The 24,366-nt window shown below is 50.5% G+C and overlaps 1 protein-coding gene across 2 annotated transcripts in view; it reads right to left on the bottom strand.

The window, feature by feature from the left end:
• LOC106576214 (USP6 N-terminal-like protein) overlaps positions 1 to 24,366 on the bottom strand; it is a 91,149-nt gene that overhangs the window by 51,162 nt on the left and 15,621 nt on the right. For both annotated transcript variants that reach the window (XM_014153223.2, XM_045699862.1), the window contains exon 2: positions 17,637 to 17,737. In XM_014153223.2, coding sequence (XP_014008698.1) covers positions 17,637 to 17,640 — 4 coding nt within the window. In that variant the 5' untranslated portion in view covers positions 17,641 to 17,737. The remainder of the gene's footprint in view (positions 1 to 17,636; positions 17,738 to 24,366) is intronic.

Raw genomic sequence — 24,366 nt, 5'->3', positions numbered from 1 at the left:
GTCTCCCTCCGTCTCCCCGTTTTCCTCCCTCCGTGTCTCCCCGTTTTCCTCCATCTCACCCTCCGTCTTCCCCATTTCCCTCCGTCTCCCTCCGTCTCCCCGTTTCCCTCCGTCTCCATGTCTCCCTGTTTTCCTCCGTCTCACCCTCCGTCTCCCCCATTTCCCTCCGTCTCCCCGTCCATCTCCCCACCGTCTCACCCTCCGTCTCCACCGTTTCCCTCCGTCTCCCCGTGTCTCCCCGTTTCCCTCCGTCTCCCCGTGTCTCCCGTTTTCCTCCGTCTCCCCGTTTCCCTCCGTCTCCCCGTTTCCCTCCGTGTCTCCCCGTTTTCCTCCATCTCACCCTCCGTCTTCCCCATTTCCCTCCGTCTCCCCGTTTCCCTCCGTCTCCGTGTCTCCCTGTTTTCCTCCGTCTCACACTCAGTCTCCCCCATTTCCCTCCGTCTCCCCGTTTCCCCCGTTTCCCTCCGTCTCCCCGTTTCCCTCCGTCTCCCCGTGTCTCCCCGTTTCCCTCCGTCTCCCCGTGTCTCCCCGTTTTCCTCCGTCTCCCCGTGTCTCCCCGTTTTCCTCCGTCTCCCAGTGTCTCCCCGTTTTCCTCCGTCTCCCCGTTTCCCTCCGTCTCCGTGTCTCCCCGTTTCCCTCCGTCTCCCCGTGTCTCCCCGTTTTCCTCCATCTCCCCGTTTCCCTCCGTCTCCCGTTTCCCTCCGTCTCCGTGTCTCCCCGTTTTCCTCCGTCTCACCCTTCGTCTCCCCGTTTCCCTCCGTCTCCCCGTTTCCCTCCGTCTCCGTGTCTCCCTGTTTTCCTCCGTCTCACCCTCCGTCTCCCCCATTTCCCTCCGTCTCCCCGTTTCCCCGTTTCCCTCCGTCTCCCCGTTTCCCTCCGTCTCCCCGTGTCTCCCCGTTTCCCTCCGTCTCCCCGTGTCTCCCGTTTTCCTCCGTCTCCCCGTGTCTCCCCGTTTCCCTCCGTCTCCCCGTGTCTCCCCGTTTTCCTCCGTCTCCCAGTGTCTCCCCGTTTTCCTCCGTCTCACCCTCCGTCTCCCCCATTTCCCTCCGTCTCCCCGTTTTCCCCCGTTTCCCTCCGTCTCCCCGATTCCCTCCGTCTCCCGTGTCTCCCCGTTTCCCTCCGTCTCCCCGTTTCCCTCCGTCTCCCGTGTCTCCCCGTTTCCCTCCGTCTCCCCGTGTCTCCCGTTTTCCTCCGTCTCCCCGTGTCTCCCCGTTTTCCTCCGTCTCCCCGTGTCTCCCCGTTTTCCTCCGTCTCCCCGTGTCTCCCCGTTTTCCTCCGTCTCCCAGTGTCTCCCCGTTTTCCTCCATCTCCCCGTTTCCCTCCGTCTCCCGTGTCTCCCGTTTTCCTCCTTCTCCCCGTTTCCCTCCGTCTCCGTGTCTCCCCGTTTCCCTCCGTCTCCCTGTGTCTCCCCGTTTTCCTCCATCTCCCCGTTTCCCTCCGTCTCCGTGTCTCCCCGTTTTCCTCCGTCTCACCCTTCGTCTCCCCGTTTCCCTCCGTCTCCCCGTCCGTCTCCCCCTCCGTATCCCCGTTTCCCTCCGTCTCCCCGCTTCTCCCCGTTTCCCTCCGTCTCCCCGTGTCTCCCAGTTTTCCTCCGTCTCCCCCACCGTCTCCCCGTTTTCCTCCGTCTCATCCTCCGTCTCCCCGTTTCCCTCCGTCTCCCCGTATTCCTCCGTCTCCCCGTCCGTCTCCCCGTCCGTCTCCCCGTTTTCCTCCGACTCCACGTTTCCCTCCGTCTCCCTCCGTCTCCCCGTTTCCCTCCTTCTCCCCGTGTATCCCGTTTTCCTCCGTCTCCCCGTCCATCTCCCCACCGTCTCACCCTCTGTCTTCCCGTTCCCCGTCTCCCTGTTTTCCTCCGTCTCCCCACCGTCTCCCCGTTTTGCTCCATCTCCCCATTTCCCACCGTCTCCCCGTGTATCCCGTTTTCCTCCCTCTCCCCGTTTCCCTCCGTCTCCCGTTTTCCTCAGTCTCCCCGTTTCCCTCCGTCTCTGTGTCTCCCCGTTTTCCTCCATCTCACCCTCCGTCTCCCCATGTCTCCCTGTTTTCCTCCATCTCCCCCACCGTCTCCCCGTTTTCATCCATCTCCCCGTTTCCCTCCGTTCCGTCTCTCCCCGTTTTCCTCCGTCTCACCCTCAGTCTCCCCGTTCCCCTCCGTCTCCCCATGTCTCCCCGTTTTCCTCCGTCTCCCCCACCGGCTCCCCGTTTCCCTCCGTCTCTCTCCGTCTCCCCGTTTCCCTCCGTCTCCCCGTTTTCCTCCGTCTCCCCACCGTCTCCCGTTTTCCTCCGTCTCCCCACCGTCTCCCCGTTTTCCTCCGTCTCCCCACCGTCTCCCCATGTCTCCCCGTTTTCCTCCGTCTCCCCACCGGCTCCCCGTTTCCCTCCGTCTCTCTCCGTCTCCCCGTCTCCCCACCGTCTCCCCGTTTTCCTCCGTCTCCCCACCGTCTCCCCGTTTCCCTCCGTCTCCCCGTTTTCCTCCGTCTCCCCACCGTCTCCCCGTTTTCCTCCATCTCCCCGTGTATCCCGTTTTCCTCCGTCTCCCCGTTTCCCTCCATCTCCGTGTCTCCCAGTTTTCCTCCGTTTCACCCTCCGTCTCCCCGTTCCCCATGTCTCCCCGTTTTCCTCCGTCTCCCCACCGTCTCACCGTTTTCCTCCATCTCCCCACCGTCTCCCCGTTTTCCTCCGTCTCCCCACCGTCTCCCCGTTTTCCTCCGTCTCCCCACCGTCTCCCCGTTTTCCTCCGTCTCCCCACCGTCTCCCCGTTTTCCTCCGTCTCTCCCACCGTCTCCCCCGTTTTCCTCCGTCTCCCCACCGTCTCCCCACCGTCTCCCCGTTTTCCTCCGTCTCCCCACCGTCTCCCCGTTTTCCTCCGTCTCTCCCACCGTCTCCCCGTTTTCCTCCGTCTCCCCACCGTCTCCCCATGTCTCCCCGTTTTCCTCCGTCTCCCCCACCGGCTCCCCGTTTCCCTCCGTCTCTCTCCGTCTCCCCGTCTCCCCACCGTCTCCCCGTTTTCCTCCGTCTCCCCACCGTCTCCCCGTTTTCCTCCGTCTCCCCACCGTCTCCCCGTTTTCCTCCGTCTCCCCACCGTCTCCCCGTTTTCCTCCGTCTCCCCACCGTCTCCCCGTGTATCTCGTTTTCCTCCGTCTCCCCGTTTCCCTCCATCTCCGTGTCTCCCAGTTTTCCTCTGTTTCACCCTCCGTCTCCCCGTTCCCCATGTCTCCCCGTTTTCCTCCGTCTCCGTCTCCCCACCGTCTCCCCGTTTTCCTCCGTCTCCCCCCCGTCTCCCCGTTTTCCTCCGTCTCCCCACCGTCTCCCCGTTTTCCTCCGTCTCCCCACCGTCTCCCGTTTTCCTCCGTCTCCCCACCGTCTCCCGTTTTCCTCCGTCTCCCCCACCGTCTCCCGTTTTCCTCCGTCTCCCCACCGTCTCCCCGTTTTCCTCCGTCTCCCCACCGTCTCCCCGTTTTCCTCCGTCTCCCCACCGTCTCCCCGTTTTCCTCCGTCTCCCCACCGTCTCCCCGTTTTCCTCCGTCTCCCCACCGTCTCCCCACCGTCTCCCCGTTTTCCTCCATCTCCCCGTTTCCCACCGTCTCCCCGTGTATCCCTTTTCCTCCGTCTCCCCGTTTTCCTCCGTCTTACCCTCCGTCTCCCCGTTCCACATGTCTCCCCGTTTTCCTCCGTCTCCCCACCGTCTCCCAGGACTTCTACTTCAATAACAAATGTTGGTTTGGTTCAAAATAATCCATAGTTATATCCAAATAGCGGCGTTTTGTTCGTGCGTTCAAGACACTATCTGAAAGGGTAAAGAAGGGTGACGCGCACGATGCGTTTCGTGACAAGAAAATTCTAAATATTCCATTACCGTACTTCGAAGCATGTCAACCGCTGTTTAAAATCAATTTTTATGCAATTTTTCTCGTAAAAAAGCGATAATATTCCGACCGGGAAAGCGTGTTTACGTTCAAAGAGAGAGAAAATAAAAACATGGGATCCCCTCGTGCACGAGCCTCAGTCTGATGGTCCTCTGATAGACCACTTAGCAAAGGCGCTAAAGTTTTTCAGCCTGGGGCTGGAATTACATCATTCAGCTTTTTCCCGGGTTCTGAGAGCCTATGGGAGCCGTAGGAAGTGTCACGTTACAGCAAAGGTCCTAAATTTTCAATAAACAGAGCCAAGAAGCCCAAGGAATGGTCAGAGAGGGCACTTCCTGTACATAATCTTCTCAGGTTTTTGCCTGCCATATGAGTTCTGTTATACTCACAGACACCATTCAAACAGTTTTAGAAACTTTAGGGTGTTTTCTATCCAAAGCCAATAATTATATGCATATTCTAGTTACTGGGCAGGAGTAGTAACCAGATTAAATTGGGTACGTTTTTTTATCCAGCCGTGCAAATACTGCCCCCTATCCCCAACAGGTTAAACCTGCCAATTCAGGCAAACAAAAATATAATGATGTCGCATAAGGCTTACTTCATTATTCAATGTTTTATTCAATGTTTTTATTTTCACTGCATCAGAAGTACTTTACTTCTTTTCCTTCCTGTTATGTATTCTCCATAAGTTATTATCTCAGGTATGAATGCTTTTCACCCTCTGCAGGAGAAAACCATGGCAATATAACGTGATGCCATTCAGTTACAGAAGATCATACACTTTATCATTTCATTGACCTTGTAAAGAGATGACTCATACATGCACAAAAGCTGGGAACTTGCACACAAACACACATGTACACACACAGAGGGGAGGCATGCAGGCACACACACCCTGCAGTCCCCCGTGTCTCAACCCAAGGACTGTGTGCAGTCTGCACTGCAAGCTGTAATGAGGCAACCACAGTGTCATTCTTTATCCTAATGACATTTCCCCACGAAGAGGAAGACACACACACACACACCACACACGCTTATTTAACTATGCACGCACAACAAACAAAGCCGTGCAAGAGTTTGTGTGTCTGCGCCGCTTGAGGCAATGAAAGTGTGTGTGTGTAGCCCTCTTAAGGCATTGAGTTATAGGGCCCAACATTATAGAGCACTGTCGCTCTGCCCCAACACCATAGAGCACTGTCGCTCTGCCCCAACATCATAGAGCACTGTCGCTCTGCCCCAACACCATAGAGCACTGTCGCTATGGCCCAACACCATAGTGCACTGTCGCTCTGCCCCAACACCATAGAGCACTGTCGCTCTGCCCCAACACCATAGTGCACTGTCGCTATGGCCCAACACCATAGTGCACTGTCGCTATGGCCCAACACCATAGTGCACTGTCGCTATGGCCCAACACCATAGAGCACTGTCGCTATGGCCCAACACCATAGAGCACTGTCGCTATGGCCCAACACCATAGTGCACTGTCGCTATGTCCCAACACCAAAGAGCACTGTCGCTATGTCCCAACACCATAGAGCACTGTCGCTATGCCCCAACACCATAGAGCACTGTCGCTATGCCCCAACACCATAGAGCACTGTCGCTATGGAAAACACTATGCTGCTGTTGCTCTGCCCCAACACTATAGAGCACTGTCGCTCTGCCCCAACACCATAGAGCACTGTCGCTATGCCCCAACACTATAGAGCACTGTCGCTCTGCCCCAACACTATAGAGCACTGTTGCTATGCCCCAACACTATGCTGCTGTTGCTATGCCCCAACACCATAGAGCACTGTCGCTATGCCCCAACACCATAGAGCACTGTCGCTATGCCCCAACACCATAGAGCACTGTCGCTATGCCCCAACACCATAGAGCACTGTCGCTATGGCCCAACACTATAGTGCACTGTCGCTATCTGTCGGTGGCCCTGATATACTAGGAGTGTGGGGCCCATCACAGAGAAAGTCCCCTGGACAAACATACACCGATACAAAACAGTGTAGCAGACTTCAGCGTTTATTATCAAGTCTGGCTGGTTTCCCCATCTTCTATAGTTCCTGTGTCATATGCTGTCTCAATATGATCTGACTTGAAGGAAGATAACCAAGGGAAATAAAGGGTGTGTGTGTGTGTGTGTGTGTGTGTGTGTGTGTGTGTGTGTGTTTACATCTGTACTGACCAAAGGAGTGCAAAGCAAGAGAGGAAAAGACGACCCAGCTGAGTATGGATTGATACCAGTCGATGGAGGAAACATACAAAGGCGTATATGGACAGTCTCCCCTCTCTCCGACGGCCCCTCAGCCCTGGTCATAAGAGGGCCAGTTATACACACACATCAAATCAATGGGCCCTCCACGGCGCTCTGTTAACACCTGCCTGACTGGAAAATGACAGATAAGTCCTTCTAAGCTGGGGAAACATCAGCCCTTCAATCTAGGAGGAAGATGGAGTTCAGCCTGTCAACAGTCCTCAATCTGTGAATCAGCAAAGGCTAGAAGGAACTGGAGATGGAACACAGTCCAGAGGTGAAGATACCAGAAAGTGTCTCCAGAGACGAGGGAGGGATGAAAGGGAGAAAATTGAGAATGAGAAATGGGGAGAAAGATAGACGAGCGAGCAAGGTAGGAGAAAATGAAATAAGAAATGGCAATAGACTGATAGAGAAAGAGAGAAAGAGAGAGTAGAGGTTTGCACAGGCTCATTTTCACTCACTGAAATCAGTCCAGAGACATCTCCAATGTTAGCAGTCACAACATGAATACAGCTCTTTGATTGTGGCTAGACTCCCTCTCTCTCTCCCCCCAGCAGGTTCACTCCAGGACGAGCTAGCTGACAAAAGGGCTAATGCACAAACAAATCAACGTGACAAAACGCTGAAAACACCCACTAGCGTGGACTGGTAGGAACACACTGTAGAAGGCCAGTAAGAAGTACAGGAACTTTACACTAACAGTGTGTTGTATTCTGAACTAAACCAGCTTCCATTACTCATCTCCTTTCTTCCATGAACACTGATCTGACAGGGTATGACAGGTCAAAGCAACATGATAAATCCCAGTCCCTTCCCCATCCCTCCCTTTCCTTCCTCTTTCCTCTGTTCTGGCTCCGTGCCACAGGGAGAGAGGGAATGGAACACGGGGGGACGGACAGACTGGAAAAACACCACTGGGCTCCCTCACACTTCCTGTTTGCACCATGTCACTTCCTGCTCTCGGGGTTTAACTTTCTAACCAATCAAAAGACTGCTATTATTCCACTGACTGTACTGTCCTGCTGCATGCCCACACTGCTTCGAGTCTCCAAACTCTACAATGACATCTGACCTTTCCTCATCTCTGAACACGTTCACTCTCAGTCCTCACCCAAACCAGGCCTCTGCCTCACCAAAGTCTGCTCATCACCCCAAACCAGGCCTCTGCCTCACCAAAGTCTGCTCATCATCCCAAACCTGGCCTCTGCCTCACCAAAGTCTGCTCATCATCCCAAACCTGGCCTCTGCCTCACCAAAGTCTGCTCATCATCCCAAACCTGGCCTCTGCCTCACCAAAGTCTGCTCATCATCCCAAACCTGGCCTCTGCCTCACCAAAGTCTGCTCATCATCCCAAACCTGGACTCACCAAAGTCTGCTCATCATCCCAAACCAGGCCTCTGCCTCACCAAAGTCTGCTCATCATCCCAAACCAGGCCTCTGCCTCACCAAAGTCTGCTCATCATCCCAAACCTGGCCTCTGCCTCACCAAAGTCTGCTCATCATCCCAAACCTGGCCTCACCAAAGTCTGCTCATCATCCCAAACCTGGACTCACCAAAGTCTGCTCATCATCCCAAACCTGGACTCACCAAAGTCTGCTCATCATCCCAAACCAGGCCTCTGCCTCACCAAAGTCTGCTCATCATCCCAAACCAGGCCTCTGCCTCACCAAAGTCTGCTCATCATCCCAAACCAGGCCTCTGCCTCACCAAAGTCTGCTCATCATCCCAAACCAGGCCTCTGCCTCACCAAAGTCTGCTCATCATCCCAAACCAGGCCTCTGCCTCACCAAAGTCTGCTCATCATCCCAAACCTGGCCTCTGCCTCACCAAAGTCTGCTCATCATCCCAAACCTGGCCTCTGCCTCACCAAAGTCTGCTCATCATCCCAAACCTGGCCTCTGCCTCACCAAAGTCTGCTCATCATCCCAAACCAGGCCTCTGCCTCACCAAAGTCTGCTCATCATCCCAAACCTGGCCTCACCCCTCATGCCTACACCTGTCCCTCCCCCTAACCCCATACTTTCCCTCTGGCAAGCCCAGTCTGTCCTTCACCCTACCCTCTGTAGCCAGAGTGACCTATACATCACGGCATGTCCACATCATCTGCTGTAGCCTTTTACAGGATGGTGAGAGATTCAGAGAGCCATAAAGGCTCTCTATGGGGAGAGCTGAGCAAACAGGTGTGTGTGTGTGTGTGTGTGTGTGTGTGTGTGTGTGTGTGTGTTAGGAGGGTGGAGTTGTTTACAAGCCAGCAGTAAAATCAGCAGCTGCTAAAACAGAAGAGCACTAGAGGTGGAGGTGAACATGATGTGTAGTCCTGCTGTAGGGGGAAGAGGAACGACACACGCAAACCAAAACTGCGGGACCACGAGCGTGGGAGTTTATAAACGATGCTCAGGCACGCTCGCGGTCAGCCAGCCGTTCATACGATGCGCGTCGTTCGTCATCGGGTGACGGGCTGCACACCGGTTGCCAGAGGGGGTGTGGTTACTCAATGCTCAGTAGGGTGGGTGTGTCATTTGTTATTGATCATAGGGGTGAGGTCAGCTTGCCATTGGTCAGTGGAGGTGGTATTGGTCACCAGGTGTGAATGGTTTGGTCATTTGTCACAGGGTGCGGTAGGGTGGTTTCTCATTGGTTAAGGTGCGTAGTGTCCTCGCCACTCCCTGAGTACCAGCTATTTATGAGCGTGCAGCGTATTCTGCAGTGTAGGCCGTGTGTTCTACAGCTCGCCTGTGTGTGATATGCATTCACCTCATCACAATTACACAAATGTACACCACAAGAGTGTGTGAGTGTATGTCCTGAGGTGTAGATTTACGAGCCCCATTCATAAACCGCGGGTAGAAGCAAGACGATACCGCACCGCTTTCGTTTGAACAGCCACGTTGTTTATATGAGGCTTTCAATGCAAAACACGAAGCCGTCAGTTATAGATGTTTGAACACATGGGGCTCTGGTCAAAAGCAGTGTACTACATAGGGAATATGGTACCCTTAGGGCCGTGTCCTGAGAGAGTGGAATAAACATGTGAATAAAGGCCCAGCCTGTCTTGGTTCTATACATAGTGCATGACCCAATCCGTCTGAACTCAACTCCAACACATTAACTACTGAGAGGTCCAACTTTGTGAGGAGCAGTGGGGTGCCAGGGTAGAGATCCCCATGGCAACATGCAGAATACAACGCCCATGATAGGCCAACAACCAGCCTTATGGTAGTAGAGAGGTCACCACAATTACTCTCTGTGAGTGAGTGAGTGAGTGAGTGAGTGAGTGAGTGAGTGAGTGAGTGAGTGAGTGAGTGAGTGAGTGTGTGAGTAGAGAGAGGAGAGTGAGAAATGCTAAGTGGTAATAGAATTGACTCTAATTCTATGAAAACGTCTGTCAGTAAGTGTGTGTGTGTGTGTATAAATGTTTTACTATACTTGTGAGTACCAGAACTAAGTTCTCACAAGAATAGTAAACCAACTAAAATTCAGGGAAGAAAGGACATTTTGCCGGTCCTCACTTGTAAAAAGGCTATTTTAGACTTAGGGGTTAGGTTTAGGGGTTAGGGTTTAGGGGTTAGGGTTTAGGGGTTAGGTTTAGGGAAAATAGGATATTGAATGGGAATGAATTGGTTGGTCCCCAAAAAGTCCTCACAAGTATAGTTGAGTGCATGCACGTGCAAGTACGTTCGCGTGAGAGATTGGGCTTCTGTCTGTCAGTCAGTGTGTACTGTACGTATGCGTGTGTGTGTCAGTATGTATGTATGCATGTATGTCAGTAAGTGTGTACTGTACGTATGTATGTACGTATGTATGTATGTGTGTACTGTACGTATGTATGTACGTATGTATGTGTGTACTGTACGTATGTATGTACGTATGTATGTGTGTACTGTACGTATGTATGTATGTGTGTACTGTACGTATGTACGTATGTATGTGTGTACTGTACGTATGTACGTACGTGTGTATGTGTGTACTGTACGTATGTACGTACGTACGTGTGTACTGTACGTATGTACGTGTGTGTGTACTGTACATATGTACGTATGTATGCATGTATGCATGTGTGTACTGTACGCATGTACGTATGTATGTGTGTGTGTACTGTACGCATGTACGTATGTATGTATGTAAGTGTGTACTGTACGTATGTACGTAAGTGTGTACTGTACGTATGTACGTAAGTGTGTACTGTACGTATGTACGTAAGTGTGTACTGTACGTACGTACGTACGTACGTACGTACGTATGTATGCACTGTACGTACGTATGTATGCACTGTACGTACGTATGTATGCACTGTACGTACGTATGTATGCACTGTACGTACGTACGTATGCACTGTACGTACGTACGTACGTATGCGTGTGTGTGTCAGTATGTATGCATGTATGTATGTATGTATGTCAGTAAGTGTGTACTGTACGTACGTATGCATGTATGTAAGTGTGTACTGTACGTATGTATGTATGTAGGTATGTATATATGTAAGTGTGTACTGTACGTACGTATGTATGTATGTATGTATGTAAGTGTGTACTGTACATATGTACTGTACATATGTGACTGAGTGAGTGTGCCTAGCCCAGAGTGTTTCCCTGCCCTGCTGGTGAGATGCCCTGAGGATAGCTCAGCGGATCCATCTCCTCTTCCTGCTGTGTTTACTGCTGGATGTAATCACAATCCTGTGAGGCTTCCTTCCTGTTCCCCTCAACGACACACACCACAGCCCTAGGAGAACAGCCATCATACCATCATCATCGACAGAGAAAAGCAGAGAGAGGCAAAGAGAAAGAGAGAGAAACAGGAAGCCAGGTCAGTCTAGTGGGAGACTTGGTTCCATTGTGAAAACAGAACTGAGATTACAGCTCTACAGGAGGAACTGAGATCAGAGGATATGGGAGAGGACATAAACACTACTGTGCTAAAGCCCAAAACATAACACTAGTTGAATACTGCACTGCAGCAATGGACAAGCGATACAGCAACACTACTACCTCTATACCGTCGCAGCTATAACCCACAGCAGCCGGTTGCTCAGCTTATAGACGGGTTGGTTGTTTAGCAACAAAACCAAAACAGACGGGGTTGGCCTAGAACGTTGACAACCTGTAAACTATATTTCATCTCCAATGTTTATTGAAAACAAATACATTCGCACAACGAGCACTTGTCTCTGGAATACATCGTTACAGTTGTTGGTTAGCCAGCTAGCGAAACGTAGCCATAATAACACTGACATCAGTCAAAATACCTCAAGACATGGTATCAATAACAAGATGAAACGCGCCATCTACGATTCCCCACATGGCGGCAGCTTGTCATTGTTGCTCGCCAACTGGCCATCCAGAATCACAACACCCCACTGAAGCGTGCGCGCCGTTGTCATGCCAACCCATCTATAGCTACTACAAACTGTCCTGCCTGTTAGAGGTGACACCGTCAACGTGAGATAAATCATTTACATGTTGTAGAAATAAGCTAAATAATGTACTAACAGCTATGGGGACTCTCCCATACTCAAAACGTCTCAACTTGTTCAGGACACAGCCCACGTGGGGCAGTGTGTGATGGATTAACTAGTCCAGCCTGTACCACACAAATGAGCTTTGTCCCTCAGACAAATACTTCTCTCTCTAGTAATTATCCCTGTGACATTGTGCCCTACACCAAGAGACAGAGGGATGTTAGCAGGCCTGGCCCTACACCAAGAGACAGAGGAATGTTAGCAGGCCTGGCCCTACACCAAGAGACAGAGGAATGTTAGCAGGCCTGGCCCTACACCAAGAGACAGAACCAGGGGTTGGAGACCGAGAGGGGGGGCAGAGACCGAGAGAGAGGGGGGGGGGCAGAGACCGAGGGGGGGCAGAGACAGAGAGCGAGAGGGGGGGCAGAGACAGAGAGGGGGGCGGGCAGAGACAGAGAGGGGGGGCGGGCAGAGACAGAGAGGGGCGGGCGGGCAGAGACAGAGAGGGGGGCGGGCGGGCAGAGACAGAGAGGGGGGGCGGGCGGGCAGAGACAGAGAGGGGCGGCGGGCGGGCAGAGACAGAGGGGGGCGGGCAGAGACAGAGAGGGGGGCAGAGACAGAGGGGGGGGCAGAGACAGAGAGGGGGGCGGGCAGAGACAGAGAGGGGGGCGGGCAGAGACAGAGAGGGGGGCGGGCAGAGACAGAGAGGGGGGCGGGCAGAGACAGAGAGGGGGGGCGGGCAGAGACAGAGAGGGGGGGGCAGAGACAGAGAGGGGGGCGGGCAGAGACAGAGAGGGGGGCGGGCAGAGACAGAGAGGGGGGGGGCAGAGACAGAGAGGGGGGGGCAGAGACAGAGAGGGGGGGCAGAGACAGAGAGGGGGGGCAGAGACAGAGAGGGGGGGCAGAGACAGAGAGAGAGGGGGCAGAGACAGAGAGGGGGGGCAGAGACAGAGAGGGGGGCGGGCAGAGACAGAGAGGGGGGCGGGCGGGCAGAGACAGAGAGGGGGGGCGGGCAGAGGGGGCGGGCAGAGACAGAGAGGGGGGGCAGAGACAGCGAGGGGGGGCGGGCAGAGACAGAGAGGGGGGCGGGCAGAGACAGAGAGGGGGGCGGGCAGAGACAGAGAGGGGGGGCGGGCAGAGACAGAGAGGGGGGGCGGGCAGAGACAGAGAGGGGGGCGGGCAGAGACAGAGAGGGGGGCGGGCAGAGACAGAGAGGGGGGCGGGCAGAGACAGAGAGGGGGGGCAGAGACAGAGAGGGGGGGCAGAGACAGAGAGGGGGGGGCAGAGACAGAGAGGGGGGGCAGAGACAGAGAGGGGGGCAGAGACAGAGAGGGGGGGCAGAGACAGAGAGAGGGGGGGCAGAGACAGAGAGAGGGGGGGCAGAGACAGAGAGAGGGGGGCAGAGACAGAGAGAGGGGGGGGCAGAGACAGAGAGAGAGGGGGGGCAGAGACAGAGAGAGGGGGGGCAGAGACAGAGAGAGGGGGGGCAGAGACAGAGAGAGAGGGGGGCAGAGACAGAGAGAGAGGGGGGGCAGAGACAGAGAGAGGGGGGGCAGAGACAGAGAGAGAGGGGGGGCAGAGACAGAGAGAGGGGGGGGCAGAGACAGAGAGAGGGGGGGGCAGAGACAGAGAGGGGGGCGGGCAGAGACAGAGAGGGGGGGCGGGCAGAGACAGAGAGGGGGGCGGGCAGAGACAGAGAGGGGGGCGGGCAGAGACAGAGGGGGGGCGGGCGGGCAGAGACAGAGGGGGGGCGGGCAGAGACAGAGAGGGGGGGCAGAGACAGAGGGGGGGGGCAGAGACAGAGAGGGGGGGCGGGCAGAGACAGGGGGGGCGGGTCCTCTCCACTCTTCCTTTCCAAATGCACAAGAAATGACTCCATCCAGAACAAGTCATCCTCCATCGACCGTCGCTCATTAACAGACTCATTAAGAGAGAGCAACCCCCCCCCCTCATCTCCCCATCCTACAGGCTAACGGGCAGGTGGAGGCTAATTAGGGTAATTAGCTAGGGATATCAACGAGAGGGCACAATCACTGACTGAATTTACCAGAGGCACAGATAAATAATAACAAAGGATAAAACAAAGCACATTGGGGTCCCAGAGTACAACACATGACCGTACCATCAGCTTCCTGTGGGGTTACAACAGGGTGTAATGTTAGGGGTAGGTTAGGGGTAGGTTAGGGGTAGGTTAGGGGTTGTTGTTTTGGTGCAGCCTGACTGACTCTGTAGCTGTGCTATTTGTGTTCTGACTGAAGTAAGGGATCAAAGCTGGAAAGGCCTTGCAGCATTTATCAGAGCAGGAAAAGTGGGGACTTGGTGATAGGCTACGCTGGGCCTGAGCACAGAACAGAGACACACACACACACTTTTCTGATACACTACTGACATACACACTCTGGAACTTTGATATGGCTGTAGAATATACACTGCTCAAAAAAATAAAGGGAACACTTAAACAACACAATGTAACTCCAAGTCAATCACACTTCTGTGAAATCAAACTGTCCACTTAGGAAGCAACACTGATTGACAATAAATTTCACATGCTGTTGCGCAAATGGAATAGACAACAGGTGGAAATTATAGGCAATTAGCAAGACACCCCCAATAAAGGAGTGGTTCTGCAGGTGGTGACCACAGACCACTTCTCAGTTCCTATGCTTCCTGGCTGATGTTTTGGTCACTTTTGAATGCTGGCGGTGCTTTCACTCTAGTGGTAGCATGAGACGGAGTCCACAACCCACACAAGTGGCTCAGGTAGTGCAGCTCATCCAGGATGGCACGTCAATGCGAGCTGTGGCAAGAAGGTTTGCTGTGTCTGTCAGCGTAGTGTCCAGAGCATGGAGGCGCTACCAGGAGACAGGCCAGTACATCAGGAGACGTGGAGGAGGCCGTAAGGACCGCTACCTCCGCCTTTGTGCAAGGAGGAGCAGGAGAAGCACTGCTAGAGCCCTGCAAAATGACCTCCAGCAGGCCACAAATGTGCATGTGTCTGCTCAAACCGTCAGAAACAGACTCCATGAGGGTGGTATGAGGGCCCAACGTCCACAGGTGGGGGTTGTGCTTACAGCCCAACACCGTGCAGGACGTTTGGCATTTGCCAGAGAACACCAAGATTGGCAAATTCATCTGTGCTCTTCACAGATGAAAGCAGGTTCACACTGAGCACGTGACAGACGTGACAGAGTCTGGAGACGCCGTGGAGAACGTTCTGCTGCCTGCAACATCCTCCAGCATGACCGGTTTGGCGGTGGGTCAGTCATGGTGTAGGGTGGCATTTCTTTGGGGGGCCGCACAGCCCTCCATGTGCTCGCCAGAGGTAGCCTGACTGCCATTAGGTACCGAGATGAGATCCTCAGACCCCTTGTGAGACCATAGGCTGGTGCGGTTGGCTCTGGGTTCCTCCTAATGCAAGACAATGCTAGACCTCATGTGGCTGGAGTGTGTCAGCAGTTCCTGCAAGAGGAAGGCATTGATGCTATGGACTGGCCCGCCCGTTCCCCAGACCTGAATCCAATTGAGCACATCTGGGACATCATGTCTCGCTCCATCCACCAACGCCACGTTGCACCACAGACTGTCCAGGAGTTGGCGGATGCTTTAGTCGAGGTCTGGGAGGAGATCCCTCAGGAGACCATCCGTCACCTCATCAGGAGCATGCCCAGGTGTTGCAGGGAGGTCATACAGGCACGTGGAGGCCACACACACTACTGAGCCTCATTTTGACTTGTTTTAAGGACATTACATCAAAGTTGGATCAGCCTGTAGTGTGGTTTTCCACTTGAATTTTGAGTGTGACTCCAAATCCAGACCTCCATGGGTTGATAAATTGGATTTCCATTAATTATTTTTGTGTGATTTTGTTGTCAGCACATTCAACTATGTAAAGAAAAAAGTATTTAATAAGATTATTTCTTTCATTCAGATTTAGGATGTGTTGTTTAAGTGTTCCCTTCATTTTTTTGAGCAGTATATTATGTAAAACAATATAAAGAAAAATGTGTATATTTTCTATAATCATGTTTATATTTTTCAATAGTCAAATGTAAGAAATGTGTTATTAAAATCAAAGTACTATTCATATCACAGAGCAAGCGGCAAAGCATCATATGGCACCAACTTTTACTTTGTAACACCTACAGATGAAACACTAAGTTGTCTTAAAGGAGGCCTGGGTAACTTCAATACTGCTTTAATAAACTAATGTCAACAATCCTTCCTCCAAAACACACACACACTTACAGCCGCTGCTCTGTGAAATTTCATAATTATTATTTGTTTTTAAAATCAGTCTTTTTTTGGGGCTACTTTGGTGAGGAATCACCAGGTGTGGTCCAAGAGTGGTTTCCCACCCAATCCTCTCCTAACCCCGACAGCCTCTCCTAACCCCGACAGCCTCTCCTAACCCCGACAGCCTCTCCTAACCCCGACAGCCTCTCCTAACCCCGACAGCCTCTCCTAAACCCGACAGCCTCTCCTAAACCCGACAGCCTCTCCTAAACCCGACAGCCTCTCCTAACCCCGACAGCCTCTCCTAACCCCGACAGCCTCTCCTAACCCCGACAGCCTCTCCTAACCCCGACAGCCTCTCCTAACCCCGACAGCCTCTCCTAACCCCGACAGCCTCTCCTAACCCCGACAGCCTCTCCTAACCCCGACAGCCTCTCCTAAACCCGACAGCCTCTCCTAAACCCGACAGCCTCTCCTAACCCCGACAGCCTCTCCTAACCCCGACAGCCTCTCCTAACCCTAACAGCCCAGTCCTGCAGGGTGAGAGCACAGAGCAGCGGTCCTAAGCTATAAACACCTGCTTAGCATCACGTTCCTGGCAGGTGTCTCTAGCCTGTTACTATCAATTACATTTTCATCCATCACTCAAAATCAGACACCTTGTGGACCATAAGCACAGACCACGTGCACCCTGTCCCACGTGCACCCTGTCCCATGCTTCCCCAGCATGTTTATGAGCGTCGGAGCGTGCAGAGGAAAAGGCAGTAGTCGAGTTCAAGCTCTTATCACTCCCCTCCACAGCATCTGGCTAATCCAATCACCTTACAGTAAACACCTCACATGCACAGGGTTGCCCCGGTAACCTACTAGCAACCCTTCAGCATCAGCCAGAGACCTGGCCTACTCAGAGCACTGCAGATAGAAATACACTGTATGGAACAGACATGTCTATTATAGTAGAACGTGGACATACTGGACAATCAGGCCAGCTCTATGCAATACATTCTATCTGAAATGCTCTTAAATATTTTTTGCTTTGTTGAATCTGGAATTCGACTTGATATAGAGCCATGGGAAAAGTCCCCTTTTAAAGAAGATATCCAGATAACGTTGGACAAAGTTTTAGTCCTGAGTGGACGCACCTTTTCATTCCTAACTTAATTCACACTCAGCAAAACACACACCCGAAGCTCTTAATTAGTGCCCATGCACTCTGAGCCAAGACTCACTCCAAGTGATCTTAACATAGAAGTGAACAGAAGCTCAGACACGGTGATTCACAGCTCACTTTTCCATAGAATGCAGCATGTCCCTTCAGACACTGTCAGATTCAACACCATGGACAAAGATGGCCCAGGCACACACACGCACACACACACACAAACAGAGTGTGCATCCCGCTACCATCATGCATTGCGGGGCTGATTGATGGGTGATTGCCGTGGCGAGGCGAGGACGCGGCTCTCTCCTCTCTGCCATATGGTTCAGCCACAGGCAGCAGGAAGGAGGAGGTGCAGACAGACTGAGCCCATTTAACACCTCTCCACATGATGCATCCATAGGCCACATGTAGTGGAGCGCTGTGGACCACAGCTCAGAGCTACTTCTCTTTTCTCCAGCTTCTCTCCTTCTGGATGGTACATCAAATAGCTACCACCGATAAAAATGACTTTTCCCACTAGCGAACCGAACAGTGCTTAACCGTGCTCACCAGCACAGTACGGTTCTGGCCGGCAAGATGGTGTGAAAAGGGTAGTGACCTACACTAGCCCTGGCTGTGTTGTTGAGGGGCATGGTGAAGGGTTATAGGTACTTACTCATAGTGGAGGCCGGGGCCGGGGAACAGGGCAGGACCCAGGCGGGGTTTTGGACAGGTGCGGTCGTTCTCCACAGGTTCCCTCCTAGAGGCAGTCATGACCTGCAGAGGAGGAGTCATTCAAATGAGCGGAGACTAAAACAAAACCAACTAGGTGCTCAAACACATTTGATGTTTCAGGGACAAATGAGTCCCGTTTCTAAGCGGCGACACACCGTCAAAAAGAAAAATCTTTATAACGTTCAGAAATATCATGAGGTCTTTCATATGAGGAGTCACATTAGGCCTGTGTCACTGACTCCATGATGGGTACAATCTATCCTGTCCACCTCACTGCCATACAGCCCTGGAGTGACGTGCTCCATGACACACACACACACACAAAGAGGATTAGAGATGACTGTTGGCATGCTCATTAGTGTCATCATTGAGCTAGTAAGACAGGGTGCGGTGTGTGTGTGTGTGTGTGTGTGTGTGTACCCACCCATAAGGCCCAGTCACCGGCCCACCAAACTAAATAATCATAATCTGATGAGTGGTGTTCCTCTGCGGTGGGGTAATAACAGGTCAGTGGGAGGGAGGGGTAAATTAACTGGGTCATGTTGCCATGACACAACAGGGCAGAAGCCACAGAAGATCTGATTCTTCCTAGAGACCTCTGCTATTGGTCGAGCACAGGTCAGAAAAACACTTAGATGGAATCCCCGTTAGGGGAAACAACTCCACTGTTCACCCCCAGCGCCTTAGTGATCATTTTGTTGATGAAACAGAGGAGAATTCAGTAGCGTGGTAAAATAAATTGCAATGCATATTCTGCTGTCCTAATGGGGGAAAAACGGTTTGTTGTTTGCAGTAATTTCCCCATTGTTGTAATTTCCCCAAACAGACATTGCAGTTTCACCAATGAAGGATTCCAGCTTTAATTAACAGAAGACAAACAAGCACTGAACTAGTTTCATGTGTCAATCCAAAAATGCCAATACTTACAACTGTGTTCATGAATCCAAGTTGTAAACATTAGGGGTATACACAGTGTACAAAACATTAAGAACACCGTCCTAATATGGACTCGACAGTAAACCAAAATAAGTAGAATTGGTCTCATGAAAGTTGCCCATTCCTGGTCTATGTCATGGAAAGAGCAGGTGTTCATAATGTTTTGTACACTTTGTATATGAATGAGATTTGCTTTGTGCATCTAATTATACAATGAAATATTTCTTTGTACATGTAATTGTGATAAGATACTGATGTGATTTTGAATTGTTTCTTATTTTTTTAGAACCCATGGGGATGGTGTTGAAAATTAGCAGTAGCTAAAAATATTACAGCAATTTATTGGACGATTACTTAATGCGTTTCTACTGATCACTGTCCAAATATGTATTTATTTATTTATCTATTTATCTCACACACACACACACACACACACACACACACACACACACTTGAAATCGGAAGTTTACATACACTTAGGTTGGAGTCATTAAAACTCGTTTTTCAACCACGCCACAAATGTATTGTTAACAAACTACAGTTTTGGCAAGTCGGTTAGGACATCTACTTTGTGCATGACAACAAGTAATTTTTCCAACAATTGTTTACAGACAGATTATTTCACTTATCATTCACGATATCACAGTTCCAGTGGGTCAGAAGTTTACATACACTTAGTTGACTGTGCCTTTAAACAGCTTGGAAAATTCCAGAAAATTATGTCATGGCTTTAGAAGCTTCTGAAAGGCTAATTGACATCATTTGAGTCAATTGGAGTTCTACCTGTGGATGTATTTCAAGGCCTACCTTCAAACTCAGTGCCTATTTGCTTGACATCATGGGAAAATAAAAGAATTCAGCCAAGACCTCAGAAAAAATTTTTGTAGACCTCCACAAGTCTGGTTCATCCTTGGGAGCAATTACCAAACACCTGAAGGTACCACGGTCATCTGTACAAACACCATGGGACCATGCAGCCCTCATAACGCTCTGGAAGGAGACGCGTTCTGTCTCCTAGAGATGAACGTACTTTGGTGCGAAAAGTGCAAATCAATCCCAGAACAGCAGCAAAAGTCCTTGTGAAGATGCTGCAGGAAACGGGTACAAAAGTATCTATATCCACAGTAAAACGAGTCCTATATCGACATAACCTGAAAGGCTGCTCAGCAAGGAAGAAGCCACTGCTCCAAAACCGCCATAAAAAAAGCCAGACTACGGTTTGCAAGTGGACATTGGGACAAAGATTGTACTTTTTGAAGAAATATCCTCTGGTCTGATGAAACAAAATTAGAACCGTTTGGCCATAATGACCATCGTTATATTTGGAGGAAAAAGGGGGATGCTTGCAAGCCGAAGAATACCATCCCAACCGTGAAGCACGGGGGTGGCAGCATCAAATTGTGGGGGTGCTTTGCTGCAGGAGGGACTGGTGCACTTCACAAAATAGATGGTGTCATGTGGAAGGAAAGTTACGTGGATATATTGAAGCAACTTCTCAAGACATCAGTCAGGAAGTTAAAGCTTGGTCACAAATGGGTCTTCCAAATGGACAATGACCCCAAGCATACTTCCCAAGTTGTGGCAAAATGGCTTAAGGACAACAAAGTCAAGGTATTGTAGTGGCCATCACAAAGACCTGACCTCAATCCTATAGAAAATATGTCGGCAGAACTGAAAAAGCGTGTGCGAGCAAGGAGGCCTACAAACCTGATTCAGTTACACCAGCTCTGTCAGAAGGAATGGGACAAAATTCACCCAACTTATTGTGGGAAGCTTGTGGAAGGCTACCCAAAACATTTGACCCAAGTTAAACAATTTAAAAGCAATGCTACCAAATACTAATTGAGTGTATGTAAACTTCTGACTCACTGGGAATGTGATGAAAGGTATAAAAGCTGAAATAAATCAATCATTCTCTCTAGTATTCTAGTATTATTCTAACATTTCACATTTTTCAAATAAAGTGGTGATCCTAACTGACCTAAGACAGGGAATAATTTCTACTAGGATAAAATGTCAGGAATTGTGAAAAACTGAGTTTAAATGTATTTGTCTATGGTGTATGTAAACTTCCGACTTCAAATATGTGTGTGCGCGCACACACACACACACACACACACACACACACACACAGTCAAAAGTTTGGACACACCTACTCATTTTTACTATTTTCTACATTGTATAATAGTAGTGAAGACATCAAACTATGAAATAACACATGCCAAGAGTGTGCAGTTGTCATCAAGGCAAAGGGCGGCTACTTTGAAGAATTTTTAAATAAAATACATTTTGATTTGTTTAACACTTTCTTGGTTACTACAGTCGTGGCCAAAAGTTTTGAGAATGACACAAATATAAATTTTCACAAAGTCTGCTGCCTCAGTCTGTATGATGGCAATTTGCATATACTCCAGAATGTGATGAAGAGTGATCAGATGAATTGCAATTAATTGCAAAGTCCCTCTTTGCCATGCAAATGAACTGAATCACCAAAAAAACATTTCCACTGCATTTCAGCCCTGCCACAAAAGGACCAGCTGACATGTCAGTGACTCTCTCGTTAACACAGGTGTGAGTGTTGACGAGGACAAGGCTGGAGATCACTCTGTCATGCTGATTGAGTTCAAATAACAGACTGGAAGCTTCAAAAGGAGGGTATTGCTTGGAATAATTGTTCTTCCTCTGTCAAACATGGTTACCTGCAAGGAAACACGTGCCGTCATCATTGCTTTGCACAAAAAGGGCTTCACAGGCAAGAATATTGCTGCCAGTAAGATTGCACCTAAATAAACCATTTATTGGCTCATCAAGAACTTCATGGAGAGTGGTTCAATTGTTGTGAATAAGGCTTCAGGGCGCCCAAGAAAGTCCAGCAAGCGCCAGGACCGTCTCCTAAAGTTGATTCAGCTGCGGAATCGGGGCACCACCAGTACAGAGCTTGCTCAGGAATGGCAGCAGGCAGGTGTGAGTGCATCTGCACGCACAGTGAGGCGAAGACTTTTGGAGGATGGCCTGGTGTCAAGAAGGGCAGCAAAGAAGCCACTTCTCTCCAGGAAAAACATCAGGGACAGACTGATATTCTGCAAAAGGTACAGGGATTGGACTGCTGAGGACTGGGGTAAAGTCATTTTCTCTGATGAATCCCCTTTCCGATTGTTTGGGGCATCCGGAAAAAAAGCTTGTCCGGAGAAGACAAGGTGAGCGCTACCATCAGTCCTGTGTCATGCCAACAGTAAAGCATCCTGAGATCATTCATGTGTGGGGTTGATTCTCAGCCAAGGGAGTGTGCTCACTCACAATTTTGCCTAAGAACACAGCCATGGATAAAGAATGGTACCAACACATCCTCTGAGAGCAACTTCTCCAAACCATCAAGGAACAGTTTGGTGACGAACAATGCCTTTTCCAGCATGATGGAGCACCTTGCCATAAGGCAAAAGTGATAACTAAGTGGCTCGGGGAACAAAACATCGATATTTTGGGTCCATGGTCAGGAAACTCCACAGACCTTAATCCCATTGAGATCTTGTGGTCAATCCTCAAGAGGCGGGTGGACAAACAAAAACCCACAAATTCTGACAAACTCCAAGTATTGATTATGCAAGAATGGGATGCCATCAGTCAGGATGTGGCCCAGAAGTTAATTGACAGCATGCCAGGGTGGATTGCAGAGGTCTTGAAAAAGAAGGGTCAACACTGCAAATATTGACTCTTTGCATCAACTTCATGTAATTGTCAATAAAAGCCTTTGACACTTATGAAATGCTTGTAATTATACTTCAGTATTCCATACTAACATCTGACAAAAATATCTAAAAACACTGAAGCAGCAAACTTCGTGGAAAGTAATATTTGTGCCATTCTCAAAATTTTGGCCACGACTGTACATGATTCCATGTGTTATTTCATAGTGTTGATGTCTTCACTATTATTCTACAATGTAGAAAATAGTAAAAATAAAGAAAAACCGTGAATGAGTATCTGTGTCCAAACTTTTGACTGGTACTGTATTTATCCTCAAGAGGGTGTTAAACGATGAGAGACATCCCTACAGTAGTGGTGTACATGAGACTACAGGTGGATTCCAATCCTCTACCCTGGATGACTCACATCTACTGTAGCTATATCTAGTCAGCCAGACATGTTGCATACACCTGTTGTGGTTCAGTCAGCAAAGACCTGACTAAGGAAAACAATGGGTTAATAGATTGGGCTCAGGCCTGAGTGTGTGGGCTGAGAGTCTTAGCTTTAAGGCAGTGAACTGGGATAAGGGAAACCAGACCATATGTTCACCTCTGCTCTGACCCAGGTCTACAGCCAGCTAATCAACAGCAGCATTACTGAGCAGCCAGAGGAAAGACAGCCAATCAACGGTAATGTTACAGGAAGATTGAGGCGACAGAGGGAACTCAAAGCCCTATTAAATAGGCCCAACTCTGTATTATGGGGTTAGTAGTATCTCTCCAAAGCTGAGAAGGTCAGGCATAAAGGAACCTTGGCCCAAGGCAGAGTGAGGGAGGTGGGCTCGGGGCAGGGTGTACTGGGGGCAGGGTGGACTCGGGGCAGGGGGGCAGGGTGGACTCGGGGCAGGGTGTACTCGGGGCAGGGTGGACTGATTTGACCCCCTCTCAATCAGAAAGATTTCAGGCTCCCAGGTGTCATTTATACAGGTAACGAGCTGAGATTAGGAGCACACTCTTAAAGGGAGTACTCCTAATCGTAGCTTGTTACCTGTAAAAAAGACACCTGTCCACAGAAGCAATCAATCAATCAGATTCCAAACTCTCCACCATGGCCAAGACCAATGAGCTCTCCAAGGATGTCAGGGACAAGATTGTAGACCTACACAAGGCTGGAATGGGCTACAAGACCATCGCCAAACAGCTTGGTGAGAAGGTGACAACATTTGATGCAATTTTTCACAAATGAAAGAAATACAATAGAACTGTCAATCTCCCTCGGCCTGGGGCTCCATGCAAGATCTCACCTCGTGGAGTTGCAATGACCATGAGAACGGTGAGGAATCAGCCCAGAACTACACGGGAGGATCTTGTCAATGATCTCAAGGCAGCTGGGACCATAGTCACCAAGAAAACAATTGGTAACACACTACGCTGTGAAGGACTGAAATCCTGCAGCGCCCGCAAGGTCCCCCTGCTCAAGAATACATATACATGGCCGTCTGAAGTTTGCCAATGAACATCTGAATGTTTCAGAGGACTACTGGTGAAAGTGTTGTGGTCAGATGAGACCAAAATGGAGCACATTGACATCAACTCAACTCGCCGTGTTTGGAGGAGGAGGAATGCTGCCTATGACCCCAAGAACACCATCTCCACCGTCAAACATGGAGGTGGAAACATTTTGCTTTGGGGGTCTTTTTCTGCTAAGGGGACAGGACAACTTCACCGCATCAAAGGGACAATGGATGGGGCCATGTACCGTCAAATCTTAGGTGAAAACCTCCTTCCCTCAGCCAGGGCATTGAAAATGGGTCATGGATGGGTATTCCAGCATGACAATGACCCAAAACACATAGCCAACGCAACAAAGGAGTGGCTCAAGAAGAAGCACATTAAGGTCCTGGAGTGGCCTAGCCAGTCTCCAGACCTTAATCCTATAGAAAATCTGTGGAGTGAGCTGAAGGTTCGAGTTGCCAAACGTCAGCCTCGAACCTTAATGACTTGGAGAAGATCTGCAAAGAGGAGTGGGACAAAATCCCTCCTGAGATGTGT

Source organism: Salmo salar, chromosome ssa17, assembly GCF_905237065.1.
Source record: "Salmo salar chromosome ssa17, Ssal_v3.1, whole genome shotgun sequence".
Lineage (NCBI taxonomy): Eukaryota > Metazoa > Chordata > Actinopteri > Salmoniformes > Salmonidae > Salmo > Salmo salar.
The sequence above is the reverse complement of the archived record's forward strand: the minus strand, read 5'-3'. Positions and strand labels throughout refer to the sequence as shown.